Raw genomic sequence first — 18,280 nt, forward strand, 5'->3', positions numbered from 1 at the left:
TCCCACACTGATTCAAAATGGCTGCAGGCCAAAAATAAAGTCAAATTACTCTGGACCTTTGTGGCTAATAATATGGGCTACTTGACACTTGTAAAGTAGAAAACCAACTTTCCTCAAGAATAACAACTGGAAACAAGGAAATGCGAACAGAGTGAGATGCGGATCTACAGATATTTAAGTTCCCCCCTCCACTTTTTAAAAAACCTTATAGCTGTTCTAAGAACATTGTTAGGAAGCATGAACATATTTGATTAAGCCACTGCAGGGGAAATTTTCTCCAGCAATGCCTCAAACACACAAGACTTTTCTTTGACTACTAGTAACATACCAGGAGTGTCTGTTTCTTTGTTTTTAATAAAACTATTTTTAGTCTGCTCTGCACCGTACGATTACAGGGCAAAGCTAGAATACAATTATCACACAATGATAATATAATTAATAGCACAGGTGGAAAAAAAAGCGTGGTGTATTGGCATAATATCAAAACTTAATGAAATTATAAGACTGAGAGAAGGAAGAGGCTTGAATCACTGGCTTTTATACTTGTAAACTGCTCAGAAGCCTGTTTTGGTGTGAAGCAGTATATAAAATAATCGTAATAAATAATACAAAGTTAACAAGCCATTTGAAAACCTTTGGTCTCATCTCCTCAAGTGCATGAAAGAGGAAACAATTTAAAATATATAAGATTATGCAATATTCATACAGAACACTCTTATACATTATCCTATTTTACATTAATAAATAGTAAAAAGTATATAAAGGTTAAGAATCTAATATTTGAATTAAATTTATTTAAAAAATAATTTTAAAGTGCAGGTAAAAAAACCCGCAACCTTAAAATTATAATGCATAAAAAGATTAATGGCTCCTTAATTGCAGCATTAGTAAAGGCAAAGGTACCCCTGACCATTAGGGTCCAGTCGTGGACCACTCTGGGTTTACGGCACTCATCTCACTCTATAGGCCGAGGGAGCCGGCTTTTGTCCTCAGACAGCTTCCGGGTCATTTGGCCAGCATAACTAAGCCGCTTCTGGCGAACCAGAGCAGCGCACGGAAACACCATTTACCTTCCCGTCAGAGCGGTACCTATTTATCTACTTGCACTTTGGCGGGCTTTCAAACTGCTAGGTGGGCAGGAGCTGGGTCTGAGCAACGGGAGCTCACCCCGTTGCGGGGATTCGAACTGCCAATCTTCCGATCGGCGAGCCCTAGGCTCTGTGGTTTAGACCACAGCGCCACCCACCCGCATCCCTGCGAATTGCAGCATTACAAACTACTAATATTCAAGCAAAGCTCAATCAAACAGGTGGATATTTGCCTAATACTCTTCATATTACAGGAACACGAAACCTAGGTTTGCGACCAAATGCACGTACAACAAAAGGCTGCAGAAAAAATCACATTCAATATTGTCCTGTGTACATATGAACACAGGTTGCCCAACATGTGTCGTTTGGTGCTATGGAAATGAGCCCTGTGCTATATGATCCATCTCTGGGAATTATCCACTTAGTTACTTCCTGGTTTGCTGCTACCCTTGAACAACTACAGCTATGGTTTGTGCTTGCCCAGCTAAGTCCTGGTTCAGGAGTAAATTCAAACAATAATTTGCAAGTTTGGATATAACTACAAGCTATGATTTGTATGTTTTATAACATTTCTGTGAACCAACCTGGAATCACAGCAAACAGTCAGGACATAAATATTTTTAATAATAATATAAGTAAATAGAGGCATGAAGCAAAAGTAGGAAATACTGTAATCAAGAAAGAAAGAGAGGGGGAACATGTGAGCCAGAAGTTCCATCCAATAATGCCAGACCATGGCAGGATAGTATGCAACCAAGCTTTGCATCCACATTCTCCCTTTCTTTCCTTCAGCTTCATGCTCTTAGCAAGCCACAGTTTGCCCAAGAAACTATGGTTTGCCAAGAACCAGAACTAAATGAAGGCTCCTGAGCAGACAAGGGGAGGATAAAACATGTGGACCTAAATATCATTCATGCAGTAGCAGAACCAAACCATGGGTTCACTTCATATCTGACCCTGCCTAGTATTTGATTAGATCCACTGATTCTGGAGTTAGAGAAGAGAGAAAATTCGAGTGGAACTCCCTGGTATTAATAAAATATTCTTTGGCTATGTAAATTATTCCCAGCTTCGCTTTTCCTTCAGGTTTTTGATGTGGGTGGAGAAGCCTTTGATCAGAATAACACTCCCCTGTGCATCGCACATTAAAGTGGCACTTCAAATGCTCCTGGCGGGTATTTTTTTACAACAACAACAACAAAAAGTCTACAGCCAGGAGAAGTGCGGTAACTTCAGAAAAGTGCACACATACATACATTATAGACTTTCAACAAGGTGGTATGGCCTTCTACCCTCAGTGGAGATAGGTCAATCAACCAGAGAACGCATGCAGAGAATTGCACGTGCCATTACAGAAATTCATGTACAGGGACCAGCAAATTGTGTCTAGTCTTGGCAGCCAACAGTTGTTTCTTGTGTTGGACTACAGCTCCCACCATCCCTTGCACACAGGCCATGCTAATGACAAGTTGGAGTCCAACTTGGAGAGCAACTCTGGAGAACGCTATATTGGCTGTCACTGCATTAAATCAAGTCTTGTCCCAGGCTATTTCTCCCAAAAATGAACACCTAAGGGGGGTGGAGATTGATTTGGATTTTTTTCTGATGCCCTCGAGCAGGGAGCTGTACCCTTCCAGGTGCTATTGGACTCCAACTCCCATCAGCCTCAGCCAGATTCACCAATGGTAAGGGATGATGGGCGATACAGTTCAGCAACTTCTGAGGGGTCACAAGTTCCGCCGGTCATCCGCAGCTTGGCCATCTTATAGCAAAGACCCCGGAAGAGAGAACTTACTCTGCCTTATCGTGATTTAACCTTGCAAGTCAGTCAAAGTATAATATTTTATAGAAAACTGGAAGGAAAACAACAGACCAGGCCTTCTGCTCATTTGGGAGGCAGGTGTTATAGCTCCTTGGAAAAGGCTAAAGACAAGTCCTGGGCCGATGTGGTCATGACTGCCACCTTTCCCTATGTTCCAATTTTATTTTATTTTTTAATTTGCGTTGTCTTGGTTATATTTAAGGCGGCACCAACAGTTTTTGCCCTAAAGTGCACTGTAACAACTTTTAGAGAACATCAGCTCTACGCTTTTTTCTGAGGAGCTCAAATTAGAACGCATGCTAATTTGCAGATGCAAAACTTCACAAGATCTCAGAAAAGCTTCGTCCCGTGGAAGTATAAAGGGGAAGGAGAATAAAGAACAAGAGCTGCAAATCTCCTTCTACCCTATCAGAACTGAGAGCCTTAAATCACTTTCCAAAAAGTCCTATCCCTCATGGTTGGATAAGGGAATAGAATGTACCTGAAGAATACAAAAAGGACATTAATAAATCATAATTATGTTGTTGTTGTTTTAAAATATGAGTGTCTGTATAAGCTGTTCAAAAGTTGGAACTATTCAGCAAAGCTTGACGCTCTTCAACGCATTTTCTGTGTTTGGACAATGTTCCTTGCAACAGCATATGGTGAAAATATACCGTATTTTTCGCTCTATAAGACGCACCAGACCAAAAGACGCACCTAGTTTTTGGAGGAGGAAAACAAGAAAAAAAAAAATTCTGAATCCCAGAAGCCAGAACAGCAAGAGGGATCGCTGCGCAGCAAAAGCAGCAATCCCTCTTGCTGTTCTGGCTTCTGGGATAGCTGCACAGCCTGCATTCGCTCCATAAGACGCACACACATTTCCCCTTACTTTTTAGGAGGGAAAAAGTGAGTTTTATAGAGCAAAAAATATGGAAATTAAAACCAGAAGAAAATGCCTTCTCACACAGGCACCTTTTACTTTTCATGTATATCCCAGTTTTTCCATGTTATTTGAAGGTGCACAAACTATAGCTACAGGTAGAGTCAGTTAGCTGACCTGACTTACTGACTAAATCTGACTGACAACAAGCCCGCACTCAAGGGAGTACCAACCTGGCTGAACAAATCGAAAACACCTAACTCAATCTATGCTGAATGCTACGCTAACGGCATCATTTAAGATTCACAAAATATGTTCAGTGGCCAGTCATTACTATTTCCAAGCATATACTGGGATGATCTGAATGTAGCCAGGTAACAGCAAACCTCACAGAATGCACATCCAACATGCAATTGGCCAGGTTAACAATAGAGCAGAAAAGGATGGGGAGCCTCAGACCAAGACCCATCAAGCCTCTGTAACTGACCCTCATGTCTTTCTCTAGGGCAAGGCCTCAGGCCTTCTCCAACCACACCTGCCACTGGCCCAAAGGAAGAACTGTGTAGCAGGAACAATCCTTCCTTCCTGCCTGGCCCAAATGTTGTCACCTGCTCTGTTGCCAGATACGATGTGGTGGGGAGTCAAGACAGAATCTGCACAGGCAAAACTACAGAACTGTGTTATAAGAGATGTAATTTGTGCTTGTCTTTCCCCTCTTTCCTCCCCTTCTTTTTTCCTCGTGTGTCATGACTCCCTGAATGAGTCATCCGTTTTTTGCAAGCCACTCAAGAAACCTTTTTGGCTAAGAGAGTGGGTAAAGATGCTTTCAATAACAAACAAATGTTCTACTGTTAGTTAGTTTGGGGGCTAATAATGAAAATTTGAGTGGCCATTCCACATTATTAAAAGGTTCTTTATAAAAAAAGTCAGTAAGAAAAGTGCAAATAACCTATTTTCAGTCACCCTGATATTTTTGGGGATTCTTATCAGAAACGTGTTAATTAAATAGCATGAATGGGAATACTTGCCTCTGAACAGTTACTCCCCACTTTATTCTTAGGGACAACTCTGCTCCCAACAAACTTTACTCCTGCAGCTGAGCTGCCATTATTTTTTCCTTCCTCCCTCTCCAAACCAGTAAAGCCAATGGCACTTATCCTTGCACAATGCTTCATAGAACATGTCCCGTAATTTAGTGAGAATTCTGGGAAGCTTGCATTCAAAATTTTCACAAGATGTGTGATTAGGAAACGAAGGAATTAAAGATGCTTTCTCCATCCAGAGGTTTTTGACAACACCTCCCATCAGCCTCAGCAAACCTTGCGTAAGGTTGTGTTACATCACAAACTCAAAATTCCACTTAAAGGACAATGAAAACACAAAGTAGGTTACAGCTGTAGTCTTTCCCCAGTGAGAAAGCATCCTGGTGTTTTATTTTATTTTCCTTTTTAAACAGGCTTTAAAAAAAAAAAAGTAGGTGGGTTGGGGGAAGCAAAAATCCAGAGACTTACACTTTGCTTCAGAAATATTCTGGTTGGGCGACCAGACCAGCATACCAAGATTTTCTCTCTCCTGGGACCGCTTTGCAAGTTTAGCTGGAAGAAAACACATATATGTATGTTAAAATAAAACAGAAAGGTGCAATCTTACTGCTTCTAAGCGCTGATAAAAGAAACTGTATAATTAGGCTCACAAACAGTGTACCACCTAGCCGCAATCCCTGAAATGTTTTCATTCATTTTAAAAATAATTTTAAAAATTATGTTGTGACAGTATTTTCTTGGACCAACTGAAGATGAAGATGAAACAGAATTTAAAATGTTGTTGTTGTTGTTGCTTTAAGATTCTGGCATTTTCAGGGAACATGCCAAAAAGAACCCCACACTAACACACTATAGAGTTAAACTGCAGGATTTGCAGAAAAGGTTGCTATCTGGTTCTCCCCAGCTATTAGGCAAGAGAAAAAGAAGAGCAAGCAAAGAGAAATGGGAGTCTGGCTGTATTGTGTCAGCAGGTAAAGCTGGATCAGTTTCTTAACACCAGCAGCGCCAGCCAACTTATATATGCAGTTACCCCTGAAGACTGGTCTTAAATCAGGTGTTGAAGGAGAAGGAGAGCTGCTATTGGGTTCATTAAAGGCCTCTAGGTCTGTGATCAAATACCCCTTTATCACATTATACATTTAAAGCACATTCCCTCTTGCAAATAATTCTGTGAACTGTAGTTTGTTAAGGGTGCTGGGAATTGCAGCTCTGTGAGGAGTAAACCCAGCTCCCAGGTTTTTTGGGAGGTAGTGCGAGAGGTTAAATGTATAGTATAAATATAAATGTATAGTATAAATGTAAACTCCTCTATTCCGAACTTAAAAATGGAAAGCGTAATGCTGGTGGTCAACAAAAGAGGTTTAACGACTGTCTCAGGGCAAATCTTAAAAAATGTAGTATAAACACTGACAACTGGGAAACACTGGCCTACGAGCGCTCCAGTTGGAGAACAGCCTTTACCAAAGGTGTCATGGGCTTTGAAGACACTCAAACTCAGGACGCAAAGGAGAAACGTGCTAGGAGGAAGGCACGCTTGGAAAATCCACACCATGATCAACTCCCACCCAGAAACCTATGTCCCCACTGTGGAAAGACATGTGGATCCAGAATTGGCCTCCATAGTCACTTACAGACTCATTGTTAAAACCGTGTTTATGGAAGACAATCTTACTCAGCTACGAGTGATCGCAGAAGAAGAAGAAGAAGAAGAAGAAGAAGAAGAAGAAGAAGAAGAAGAAGAAGAAGAATAGTACCATAAGAAGAATTTACACACTTTATATAGGATACTTATTTTGAACTTAAAAAAAAAATCAAGTACTGTACTGGGACAAATAGAAAGAGGCAACTATACAAAACTCAGTCTGCTCACAATATTGTTTATTCATACCATCTTTTAGATCTTAGCATAATGTGCAGTTTTCCAAAACTGCTATGATAGAAGCAAAAATGTGACAATTAAAAACATGATTCAGGAAAAAAAAGTGGGGGGGGGGAGTGCATGCCAGCACAAAAACAATTTAAACAGCAGCGCACACACCCAAAAACCAATCATGAACGACCTGTCACTGGGACCCACCAAGGAAATGTTTGCTAATGAAACACCCAACAGCAAGATCTCTGATACTGCTCCTAAGGTCTCAGAAAGGGAAGTTGGTAGATAAAAGTAGACCTTTTGGGTCAGTCTCTTAAAGACCCCCCCCTCCTCTGCATTCCATTGATTGATTTATTATACCGCCCTTCGTCTGTAGATCTTGGTTTACAAAACAAAAGCACAAGATAAAAACACAACATGCGTAATAAGAACAAGAACAAAAAACCACAAACCAATAAAAACGCCTTCCTCCCACAAACACATTTATAGGAGTAAAGGATGTTAATCAGCCAAAAGGCCTGGTCGAAGAGGAATGTTTTTTCACCCTGGCACCTAAAGTTGTATAATGAAGGCTCCATAACCTGGGGAGAGCATTCCACAAATGGGAGCCACCACAGAAAAGGCTGGTTGTCATGTTGCCACCCTCCGAACTTCTCGTGGAGGAGGCACACAAAGAAGGTCTTCAAGAGGATGATCTCAGAGTCCAGGTAGGCTCGTATGGAGAGGTGGACAGCTGCATATTCCTGCATTGTTGGGGGTTGGGATAGATGATCCTCAGGGTCCCCCCTCCAGTTCTGCAATTCTATGCTTCTATATGTTCAGACCTGTAAGGTGGCACCATATTTGGCTTGGAGCTCATCAGATCTGATCTGCCTGACCTGAAACCTAGGCTGGGTAATTTATTCCTAATCAACGGGCGCTTGTAAAGAGATTCAAAACTCAGTAAAGCAAACTGAAGCATGAGAAGTTTAACCACAGATCTCCAGGGCCCAGGGCATTTTACCAGTATCCTTCCTGGGCAAGAATGATTTCTCACCATGTGGGAAGGGCCATAGCTCAATCGAAGAATATGCACTGCATTCAGAATGTCCCTGGCCTCTCTAAACAGGGCTGGGAATGGCCCACATCTGAAACCCTGGAGAATTGCTGTCTGTCGGTGTAGACCAGGGGTCAGCAACCTTTTCCAGCTGGTCCACCGTTCCTCAGACCTTGTGGGGGGCTGGACTATATGGGGTGGGGGGGGGAGAGAATGAACGAATTCCTATGCCCCACAAATAACCCAGAGATGCATTTTAAATAAAAGGACACTTTCTACTCATGTAAAAACACCAGGTGGGCCCCACAAATAATCCAGAGATGCATTTTAAATAAAAGGACATATTCAACTCATGTAAAAACACACTGATTCCTGGACCTTCCGCGGGCCGGACTGAGAAGGCGATTGGGCCGGATCCGGCCCCCGGGCCTTAGGTTGCCTACCCCTGATGCAGACAATACTGAATGAGGCAGACCAACAGTGGGACGCAGTATAAGGCAGTTTCCTATGTTCCCGCAAACCTCACTCCTCACTGCAAAGAACAACAGGCTGATAAAATGTTTGAAATGAGAGCCAGCAAACTGCTTGAGAGAACAGCAGTTCTCCAAGTGTTATCTGCTCCTTCCTTCTATCTAGGGCGGTTACAAGGCAGAAGAGGAAATCTAGCCCTTGCGTAAGTCAAGCAAACGAGCTGCCAGTTAAAAGAGAGAACTGGGGTGTGGCTACCTGAGTGTTGCAACGCAGGCATGCCAAGAGCATCATCAGCACTGTAGGAAAATCTAGTTCTAGAGACGACAAGTACTCCTAGACTGATGAAGATAATACAAATTCCGCATTTTCTACTTAAATCACACATAATGGATGCAGCAGGACTCTTACTATTGAGAGGTGGGGGAAAGCATTAATGCGACCAAGTGCTTTTGAATCATGTAACTGGATTCAGCCAATTGATTTTTCCAATGTTTCCCCAAGTCAAGACCACTACAGTGGTACCTCGGGTTAAGTGCTTAATTCGTTCCAGAGGTCAACAAAAGAGCATCTGCGACGGCCTGCACCAGACTAGAAGTCTTGTTGGGAAAAAGATTATACAGTGGTACCTCTGGTTACGTACTTAATTCGTTCTGGAGGTCCATTCTTAACCTGAAACTGTTCTTAACCCGAAGCACCACTTTAGCTAATGGGGTCTCCTGCTGCTGCTGCGCCGCCAGAGCACGATTTCTGTTCTCATCCTGAAGCAAAGTTCTTAACCCGAGGTACTATTTCTGGGTCAGCGGAGTCTGTAACCTGAAGCGTCTGTAACCTGAAGCATATGTAACCCGAGGTACCACTGTACTGTTCTTCCTAGATCCATTTCCGCATATTCCACCCCTTTCCCAACATATTGTGTTTGCCATTTCTGAGACTTTTGACTTCTCCCTTGCGGAAGGGGATTCTGCAATTCAAGAACCTCCACAAAACATTTTGCTGCAGGCAAAATTTCACTTAGAACAGGATTAAAAGTGAATTGGGGGTGCTACAAAGTATTTTAAGGGAGCTAAAAGTTCATCTGAGATGAGTAGCTTTTTTCAGAGGGGTACCCTAGGCCATGACTAGATACATCTCCAGTTCTTCTGTTGTCTTTGTCCATGGAGTTTTCTTGGCAGGGATACTGGAGTGGCTTGCCGGTTCCTGCTCCAGGTGGATCACGTTTGGTCAAAAGTCTCCACTATGACCTGTCCATCTTGGGTGCCCTGCACGGCATAGCTCATAGCTTCTCTGAGTTATTCAAGCCCCTTCGCCATGACAAGGCAGTGATCCATGAAGGATCTTTGACCAAACTGCGGGAGGCAGTGGAAGACAGAAGTGCCTGGCGTGCTCTGGTCCATGGGGTCACGAAGAGTCAGACACGACTAAACAACAACAGTTCTTCTAGCAAACGCCCCTTTTCCGCAGAATGACCAGGGCTCTCAATTTCATTCTCTGTATCCTTTTGCACAGTGGACTTTCAACCGTTGATCAAGCCTCAGCTTGGTGAATTCTGGAACTGACATTTTAAAAGTGACTTCAAGTTTACTGATGAACAAGCTCACCTATGCACACACAGTACTCAAAGCACAGCCAGATTTGCTGCTATTTTAAGATTTTAATTCTAGAAGTCTTCTAAGCACGGCATTAATACCAAGAAGAAGAACCTCCTAAAATGTCACAATATCAGACATGCCAGGTTAAATTGGACAGCTTTTTTTTTTTTAACTGTCACATGTACAGCAAAGCTGCAGGTCTTATGCTGCTGATAACTTATATTCATTGCGCAAAAACTGGGGGGGGGGGAGCAGCTGCCCTTTCCCATCAGACATTTATTCCGATAGCTTCCTTCCACCTTTTGCTATGCAAATACACAGACAGCAGTAACATAAAAGCAGTTTCAAAGCTATTGCATCTATCCACCTTTTCATTCTTAGCGTAGTCTCCATTGGTGACTTTCCACTGACAGGAAAGAATCCAAAGGCACAGCAGGGAGAGAGCCAATTTTCAGCACCCCAAACCCCCTCTAAAAAGGCTCTGGATAGTCCCCCAAAGCCACAACATCAGATTTAGAGAGATGTGGGGCAGGAGGGAAAGGGGGTCACCCAAACTGGCTTCTTCTTTATTCTCTTCTCTCAGTAGACAGCCACCAATGAGTTCTCCCTCTTACGGTGCACCCAAATTTTGGCATCATCAAAGCATAATGCAGTGCAATCTATGGAATCTTTGCTGAATTAACATATAGAATATGCCGTTTGCAGATGGCACATCCCCTTCTGCCAAACTCTACACCATCTCAGTTGCATGGAAACACCTGAACGGAGCTACTGTTGATCCGAATATGGGGGAATGGGGAGGTTTGAGTGTCAATGATGATGATAATGACGACTACAGTGGTACCTTGGGTTACAGACGCTTCAGGTTACAGACTCCACTAACCCAGAAATAGTACCTCAGGTTAAGAACTTTGCTTCAGGATGAGAATAGAAATCACCTGGCGGCAGCGGGAGGCCCCATTAACTAAAGTGGTACCTCAGGTTAAGAACAGTTTCAGTTTAAGAACGGACCTCCAGAACGAATTAAGTTCTTAACCCAAGGTACCACTGTATTATTATTAGATGTATATACCTGCCTTCATCCGAATATCTCAGGGCAGTTCACAGGATTAAAATACAAGCTAAAAACACAAGTAAATAGATAAAAGAACAAAACAATAACAACCCCCTCCTTCCTATAAACACATTTTAAAGGCTGTGAAATATTAATCAGTCCAAGGTCTGAAGAAGAACGTTTTTGCCTGGCATCTAAAGATATATAATGAAGGCGCCAGGCAAACCTTCCTGGGGAGAACATCCCACAAACGGGGAGCCACTGCAGAAAAGGCTCCGTTCTCCTGTCGCCACCCTCACATGGAGGAGGCACACAAAGAAGGATCTCAGATGATGAACTCATGGAGTCTGGGTCGGTTTATATAGGGAGAGGCGGTCCCTGAGGTTTTGTGGTTCTGAGCCATTTAAGGCTTTAAAGGTCTAAACCAGCACTTTGAACTGGGCCCCGAAGGTAATTGATCTTCACCAGAGGCCCTTCTCTGGGTACCCCACCAGAAGGAAGTGTGGAGGGTGGCCACATGGGAACAGCGCTTTTCAAGTGGTGCCTCCCCTCCTCATCTCAGGTGGAACGCTCATCAGAGTCAGTTTTTACTGACTCTTTGTTTCCCCAGGGCTTTGGTTAAGCACTGTTGCCTCTTACACTGATGCGCATCTTAAAGGAGGGTGGGCTGGAGGGTGGATTTGATTTAAATCAAATCAATTTAAATCACGATTTAAATCACTAGTCAGTAAGACTTGATTTAAATCATTTTTTTACAGAAAGACTCATTCTTGCAGGTATAATTTTAGTATTTACAACCAGATGAAGGTTTCATTTTTGGAGTAATAAATTTTCAGAGTAGTTTTTACAGTTACAGTGCTACCTCTGGTTACGTACTTAATTCGTTCCGGAGGTCCGTCCTTAACCTGAAACTGTTCTTAACCTGAAGCACCACTTTAGCTAATGGGGCCTCCCGCTGCTGCCGCACTGCTGGAGCACGATTTCTGTTCTCATCCTGAAGCAAAGTTCTTAACCTGAGGTACTATTTCTGGGTTAGCGGAGTCTGTAACCTGAAGCGTATGTAACCTGAAGCGTATGTAACCCGAGGTACCACTGTATATAAAAAATTACTGATTTGGTTATACTTTTAGAAATACATAGACCAAGAATTATGAAATTATTGTGCAGTTTAAAAACTTAACTGTTTATATTGGGACAACTTTTCTGCTGTACTTTATTGGAAGGAGAAAAATAATCATTTCCTGAATAACAATTTAAACAATGTATTTAACCATAACAATAACATTATATAATATGTATCCATGTTTGTTAACTGATGTGGTTAAACTTAAAAAAAAAACTTAGACTGAGTTTTAGCACACATGGAAAACTTAAAACAAAACCTTATTTCCTGATGAATAGCCTTTGGACTATAATGTAACTTAAATAGAAAACTATCTTTAGAAAGATTTCTCCTCCAAAAGCATTTTATTTTAAAAATCCAATTTTTTTAAAAAAAATCTGATTTAAATTTTAAAAATCTGATTTAAATTAAAAAAAATCATTGGTTTTTATCCACCCTGTGGGCAGGACTTGTCATTTACATATTTTGCATTTTTAAAAATCTGGTTTTATATTGCTTTTACGTGTTGTCTTTTACTGGGATAGGTTGCCCTGATCATTTTTTTATTGTCTAAAGCAACGGATAAATGTAATCGTAATAATCTCCCCATCTGTGGGCAGGATTTCTGCACTGCTGGGATTGGGCCTTGTGACAGGACCTGGTGACTCTACAATTTTGTGATCCTAAGGAGTCAGGGATGATGGGAGCTGCGACCCAACGATATCAAAGACTGAAAAACACTGCTCAAGAAAAATGTGGGAGAAGCTAAGTCCTTCAGGCACTACAAGAAAAGAGATCCACAGGTGATCGGATATTCAATCCTTCTCCATCTCTTCCTCTCTTATCAACTTTATCCTCAAGTCTTTCAGCAGATTCCCCAGACTTCCCAGAAGAACCTTTGCCGATGTACAAGTTGGCTGTACAATTTGTAGGCCTGTTAAAACCAGGCCCAAAACCTGTATATCAAGTGGGTTCTTTTTAATTAAAAGAGCTGTAAATTAAGCAGCACTGGAACACTTCCTGTGCGCATCTATACCCAATTATCACATAAATATTCCCCTGCCTGTCCATCTTTCCCCAACACCCCCCCCCCCGATTTTTTAGTTTCACTTGTGACACAAATAACTACAACACCGCAGCCACGTCCGACATTACGTATCTTCAAAGCTTTACAAAGCATAGAAAGGTTAAAATGCCATACTTTGATATTTACTCTTAATTGCTCTTTCAAAAAAAAAAGGCTTACAAATGTTTATAAAGGATTGGTAGCATTTAAATACAATTCGTCAAAAATCATGCTCTCTGAAGTGGGTTTACTCCTGAGTAAGCGCACATGAGATTGCAACTTTAGGCAAGTTCCCCATATATAGATGTTGTTTTTGCAATTCATCTTGTTCTTTTATTCTAAACTGCTTTGTTGTTGTTTACAATCAAGCGTTATGCAGATTTGATGGAATCAGTAAAATAAATCAACAAATGAAACAATAAAATTGTATAAATAAACCCAGTTGGCTGGGGCTGATGAGGTTAAGTCTAACATATTTTGAGGGCACCAGGCTGGAGAAGAGCACTGGAAAAATGGGGAGCCTTGAAAAAGCACAATCATGTTCTTATCACTAGGGGAGAGAGGAGACGAATTATCTGGATTTTTCTGCCTCAGGCACCAAACCGTCTCAAGACATCTGTCTGGGGCCAGAGATAAGGCAACAACTTTTTTTCTCCCCTTTGTGCTTCATTAATAAGGGTGGGGCTCGAGAACTCTGAAGTCGACAAAGGTACAATAAAAACCTGTTTCCAGTTCAGAAGGTGTTAACTAATCCACTGCATATATCTGTGTTTCATATGTTTTTCCTGTCTACCACCCTAAGATATTTATCAGCAGCCAAGTCTCCCACCTCCAGATTGCACTGCATACCCAAAGCAAACAGGAACCTCTCCTGTTAGTAAAAAGGTAAAGGTAAAGGATCCCCTGACCATTAGGTCCAGTCGTGGCCGACTCTGGGGTTGTGGCGCTCTTCTCGCTTTATTGGCCGATGGAGCCGGCATACAGCTTCCGGGTCATGTGGCCAGCATGACTAAGCCGCTTCTGGCGAACCAGAGCAGCGCACGGAAACACCGTTTACCTTCCCGCCAGAGAGGTACCTATTTATCTACTTGCACTTTGATGTGCTTTTGAACTGCTAGGTTGGCAGGAGCAGGGACCGAGCAACGGGAGCTCACCCCGTCGCAGGGATTCGAACCGCCGACCTTCTGATTGGTAAGCTCTAGGCTCAATGGTTTAGACCACAGCGCCACCCGCACATCCCTCTCCTGTTAGTGGTGCAGACCATACAAAATTTCACTTTGACTACTGTAATTATCACTGGGGTTGAAAATGTTGGTTTGAACTGCACACTTTGTGCAACACACAAAGTGCAACTTTGTGTTGCACTTGGGGGGGGGCAGGTTTAACAACTGGTGCCTCCGCTTGCATTTCTTTCCTCCTCCCTCCTCCTCCTCTTTTCCTTCTGTTTCGTGTCTTTTAGGTTGTGAGCCCGAGGGCACGGACTGACTTTCTCTTGTTCTGAAGAGCAGGGTAAGATGTGCTTTAAATAAATAATAAACAAACCTCCCAGGCTAAGACAAGACATTGCTGTGGACACTTGAGAAGCCCTGGTCCAACTTTATCTGAGTCACCTTTAACCCCGTACCCTTCTTAGCTGAAGTTGCTTTAGCCACACGAACCAAACAAAAAATAAATACTTGAATTAGTAACTGGGATTGTATCACTGCGTAAAAGTGACACAATGGGATGGAGCACAACACAGATCTGCAACTGCAAACAAACAAAGACAAAGGAAGAGCAAGAAAACGCAAGGAAGGTTTATTGCTGGGGTCTCTGCACAATGCTATTATCTGTGAACTTAAGAAGGCATTGCTCATTTCTAGCAGGTCTCTGAAACATCAATCATTCTGACCAAGCAGGTAGCTGTGCTGACCCATTAGGAAGAGGAGAAGGGGGGGAATCAGATGCCGCACAAGCATAAATACCTTTATTCAGAGCAAAAGGAGCTGAAAAGCTAACACCTCAACTCCAACCCGAAACCTAATGCTTTCTTCACTGCGTGGTATATTCCTCTATCTTCTTTATAAATCAGGGAGACCACAGGATGACTGTCACCAGAAGCAAATTGCCAGGATTTGGAATGATCCAAAACAACACAAGTTTCGCCCACACGATTAACAGGGAAATATTCTGTTCGAATGGGAAGGAAACAACTGGTTTACAAACGTATCCCCTGGCTTAGCAGAGTGCTGTATGGCAGCCAAAAACGGTAAAAACAGGAAGGAGCAAAGAAACTCTGTCCTCCTCTCCAGGAGGTCCACAAACCAACCCAGAGTTTGCTACCTGTGAATCAAAACTGGCAAGGAAAATACTGTTGCAAAGACACGAGAATACTAGTGTCATTCCCAGAAGAGTAGAGAAGGAGTCAAACAGAACCTGAGCCTGTTTACTTCTGCGTGATTCCTCCCACAAATAATGTACAGCACATTACGTACCTATGGCCCGGAGGGGAAAGGGGCTTGCTTTCCCCCTTTACCGCCTCCTCCAGTTTCCTTGTACACGGTACTCTTCCGCTTTCGCCCCAACAACGGAAAGCAGGGAAAGGATGAGGGCAGCCAACTCATTCGCAAATTCTGGGGATGCTTCCAGATCTGTAAACTCCTAGAGCTAGCAAATCATTGCCCTTCCACTGTCAGCTGCGTGTGGAATTGCAATTCATGCTTTGCAGGAATGGGTTAGGATACAGCAATCAATCTCTCTCTCTCTCTCTCCCCTCCTCCCTCCCGTATGAGTACGAAAGGGACTTTTTTTTACAAAGGACACTAACTGCACTATTGCTTTAACTTTTTTAAAAGATGGAGGGTTAAAAAGTGTGCTAGGTAAAACGATCAGCAAAGGAAGAAGTTGTTCACAAGGTGCAAACTGGAAAAGCAGACCCAAATCCTGCCATTTTCCTGCTTGGGATCTCATGTGTACAGCCGGCTAATTTAGGTTTATTAAATATAAGCATCATTTGCCGCTTAAAAAGAAGCCCTGAAGCAACTTACAGCAAATAAATACAGTAATAAAATAAGAGTTAGCAGTACAATATTGTTGCTGCTGTCCAAATGCCCAGAAAAAAAGCAAAAACACCAGGCAAGAGGTGCTACGACAGAGAAGGCCCAGTCTCTCCTTGCTGCTCTCCTGATCTCCCACGATCCAGGTTAGATTTGGATGGGATTCCACTCTTCAGGCTTGGTCTCCTTTTCTCTTATAATGCTGACCTCCTAAGAGAGCAGACCTCCAGCTCTTACTAAGTTCTACAGAGGAGAATGGAAAAAATGCTTATGCTTTTAAAGTGTTTCTAATTTTCAACCCCAGAGACCAATGCTCCCTCTACGCCAGGCATGTCCAAAGTCTGTTTCGGGGGCTTAATCCGGCCCGCCAGTCAGTTTAATCCGGCCCCTGTGGCAGTTTATTTCCTGGGGTAAAATCCTCAAAAAAAAAAAAAACCTCAACAACTTCAATCCTAAAAGAAGCTCAACAACTCTGGCCCCTTGGTTGGCCCTCACGGCCCTTCACTTCATCAAATCTGGCCCTCTTCGAAAAAAGTTTGGACACCACTGCTCTTCCTCCCTGCTGCTCCTGCACTTGATGAACTACAGACCTTCCAAGTGTCCCGATTTTCCAATGACAGTCCCAGATTTTCAGAAGCCATCCCGGTTTCTGATTTGATCCCTGAATGTCCTGTTTTTCCTTAGGGCACCCCCATTTTCATCAGAAACGTGTTGGGAGAGTATGGAACCATGCTGGATTTCCCTCAGCCTGCCTTCTCTTGAGCGGTTAAGCATGTTCCACTAGGATGTCAGACAACGGCATACAAAGAAAATAGGGCAAAAATCCAGGAGAAAAGCAGCAATTGGTGTGCTGCTGTGATTAGGGGTTCAATGTCTTGGTTTCCCTGTGTGCTTCCTCAAGCAGAAGGAAGGGAATGTAGGCCAGTTTAGAAAGGACAACACGCTGATCCACCAGGTAAATCTGAACCTTCTGCAATTGGCTACACACTGTTTCCCACTCCCACGAACGACCAGAGTGTTGGGTCACAAAATAGCCTTCCCCTCCTGAAAAGACCAAACTGTTTCTTGCGACTTCCTATAAAGGAGCATTCCTCTCCCCTAATTCTGCATGTGGTTGGGTAGCCACTAATTAGCCATCCGCGAAATCATTTACAAACTTAAGAGGAACTACACATGCTCCAAGGAGATTTGGGGGCACTGGCGGAGGAAGAGGAGTGCGGGGAGAGCGCACTGCCCCCAGCAGCACGATCCTGGTGAGGTGCCATCACGGCTGTCCCCCTGCCCGCGCTGGGCACCACTCCACACCCTCAGGACGCACGCCAGCCCCGCCCCCGCCTGCTCTCCGCCCGATGCCAGAGCATGAAGCTCCACCACTGTTTGGGGGCTGCACTTTGGTAAGCCTGCATTCAAACTGAGCCCCACACCTCACTAAAATTAATACAGTATAACAATATGTATGCCATGCATACACGTACCTATGGGACCGCCTCTCCTGGTATGCCCTGCAGAGGACCTTAAGGTCCACAAATGACAACATTTTGGAGGTCCCAAGTCGCAAGGTGGTTAGATTGGTCTCAACTAGGGCCAGGGCCTTTTCAGTACTGGCCCCGACTTGGTGGAACACTCTGTCACAAGAGACCAGGGCCCTGCGGGACTTGACATCTTTCTGCAGTACCTGCAAGACAGAGCTGTTCTGCCTGGCCTTTGGTTTGGACTCGGTCTGACCCTTATGTTTCCCTCCCCTTACGGTTTTGATCTATGAACTACTTTTAAAATGAGGCTGCATTTTAAATTGCATTTTAACCTGTATTTTAAATTGGGTTTTTTCCCTATTATGTTTTTACTGTAATTTTACTGGTGTTGGCCGCCCTAAGCCCGGCTCTGGCCAGGGAGGGCGGGGTATAAATAAAATAAAATAAAATATAAATTATTATTATTATTATTATTATTATTATTATTATTATTATTATTATCTCTTCCATGCAGCCTCCACCTTCCCAACTAACTAAGGCACTATCTATCTATCTATCTATCTATCTATCTATCTATCATCTATCTATCTATCTATCTGTCTATCATCTATCTATCGTTCTTACAAGTTTAATGTTCAGCATTGCAGTTGCAGCCAACACCTCAGCACCTGCTCACTCTTCTCTTCCTTGTACCATTTGCACAGCCTAGCACAGCTGGTGCACCTTGTCTTCGAGAACCAATCATGCACAAGGTTTGCAGCAGC

General features: G+C 43.0%; 1 protein-coding gene across 2 annotated transcripts in view; it reads right to left on the reverse strand.

Annotated features, from left to right (window-relative positions):
* The window catches only part of RCOR1 (REST corepressor 1), a 143,071-nt gene that overhangs the window by 84,896 nt on the left and 39,895 nt on the right, over positions 1 to 18,280 (reverse strand). For both annotated transcript variants that reach the window (XM_053369382.1, XM_053369304.1), the window contains exon 3: positions 5,287 to 5,370. In XM_053369382.1, the coding sequence (XP_053225357.1) occupies positions 5,287 to 5,370 (84 nt within the window). The remainder of the gene's footprint in view (positions 1 to 5,286; positions 5,371 to 18,280) is intronic.

This window comes from Podarcis raffonei, chromosome 1, assembly GCF_027172205.1.
Source record: "Podarcis raffonei isolate rPodRaf1 chromosome 1, rPodRaf1.pri, whole genome shotgun sequence".
Taxonomy (NCBI): domain Eukaryota; kingdom Metazoa; phylum Chordata; class Lepidosauria; order Squamata; family Lacertidae; genus Podarcis; species Podarcis raffonei.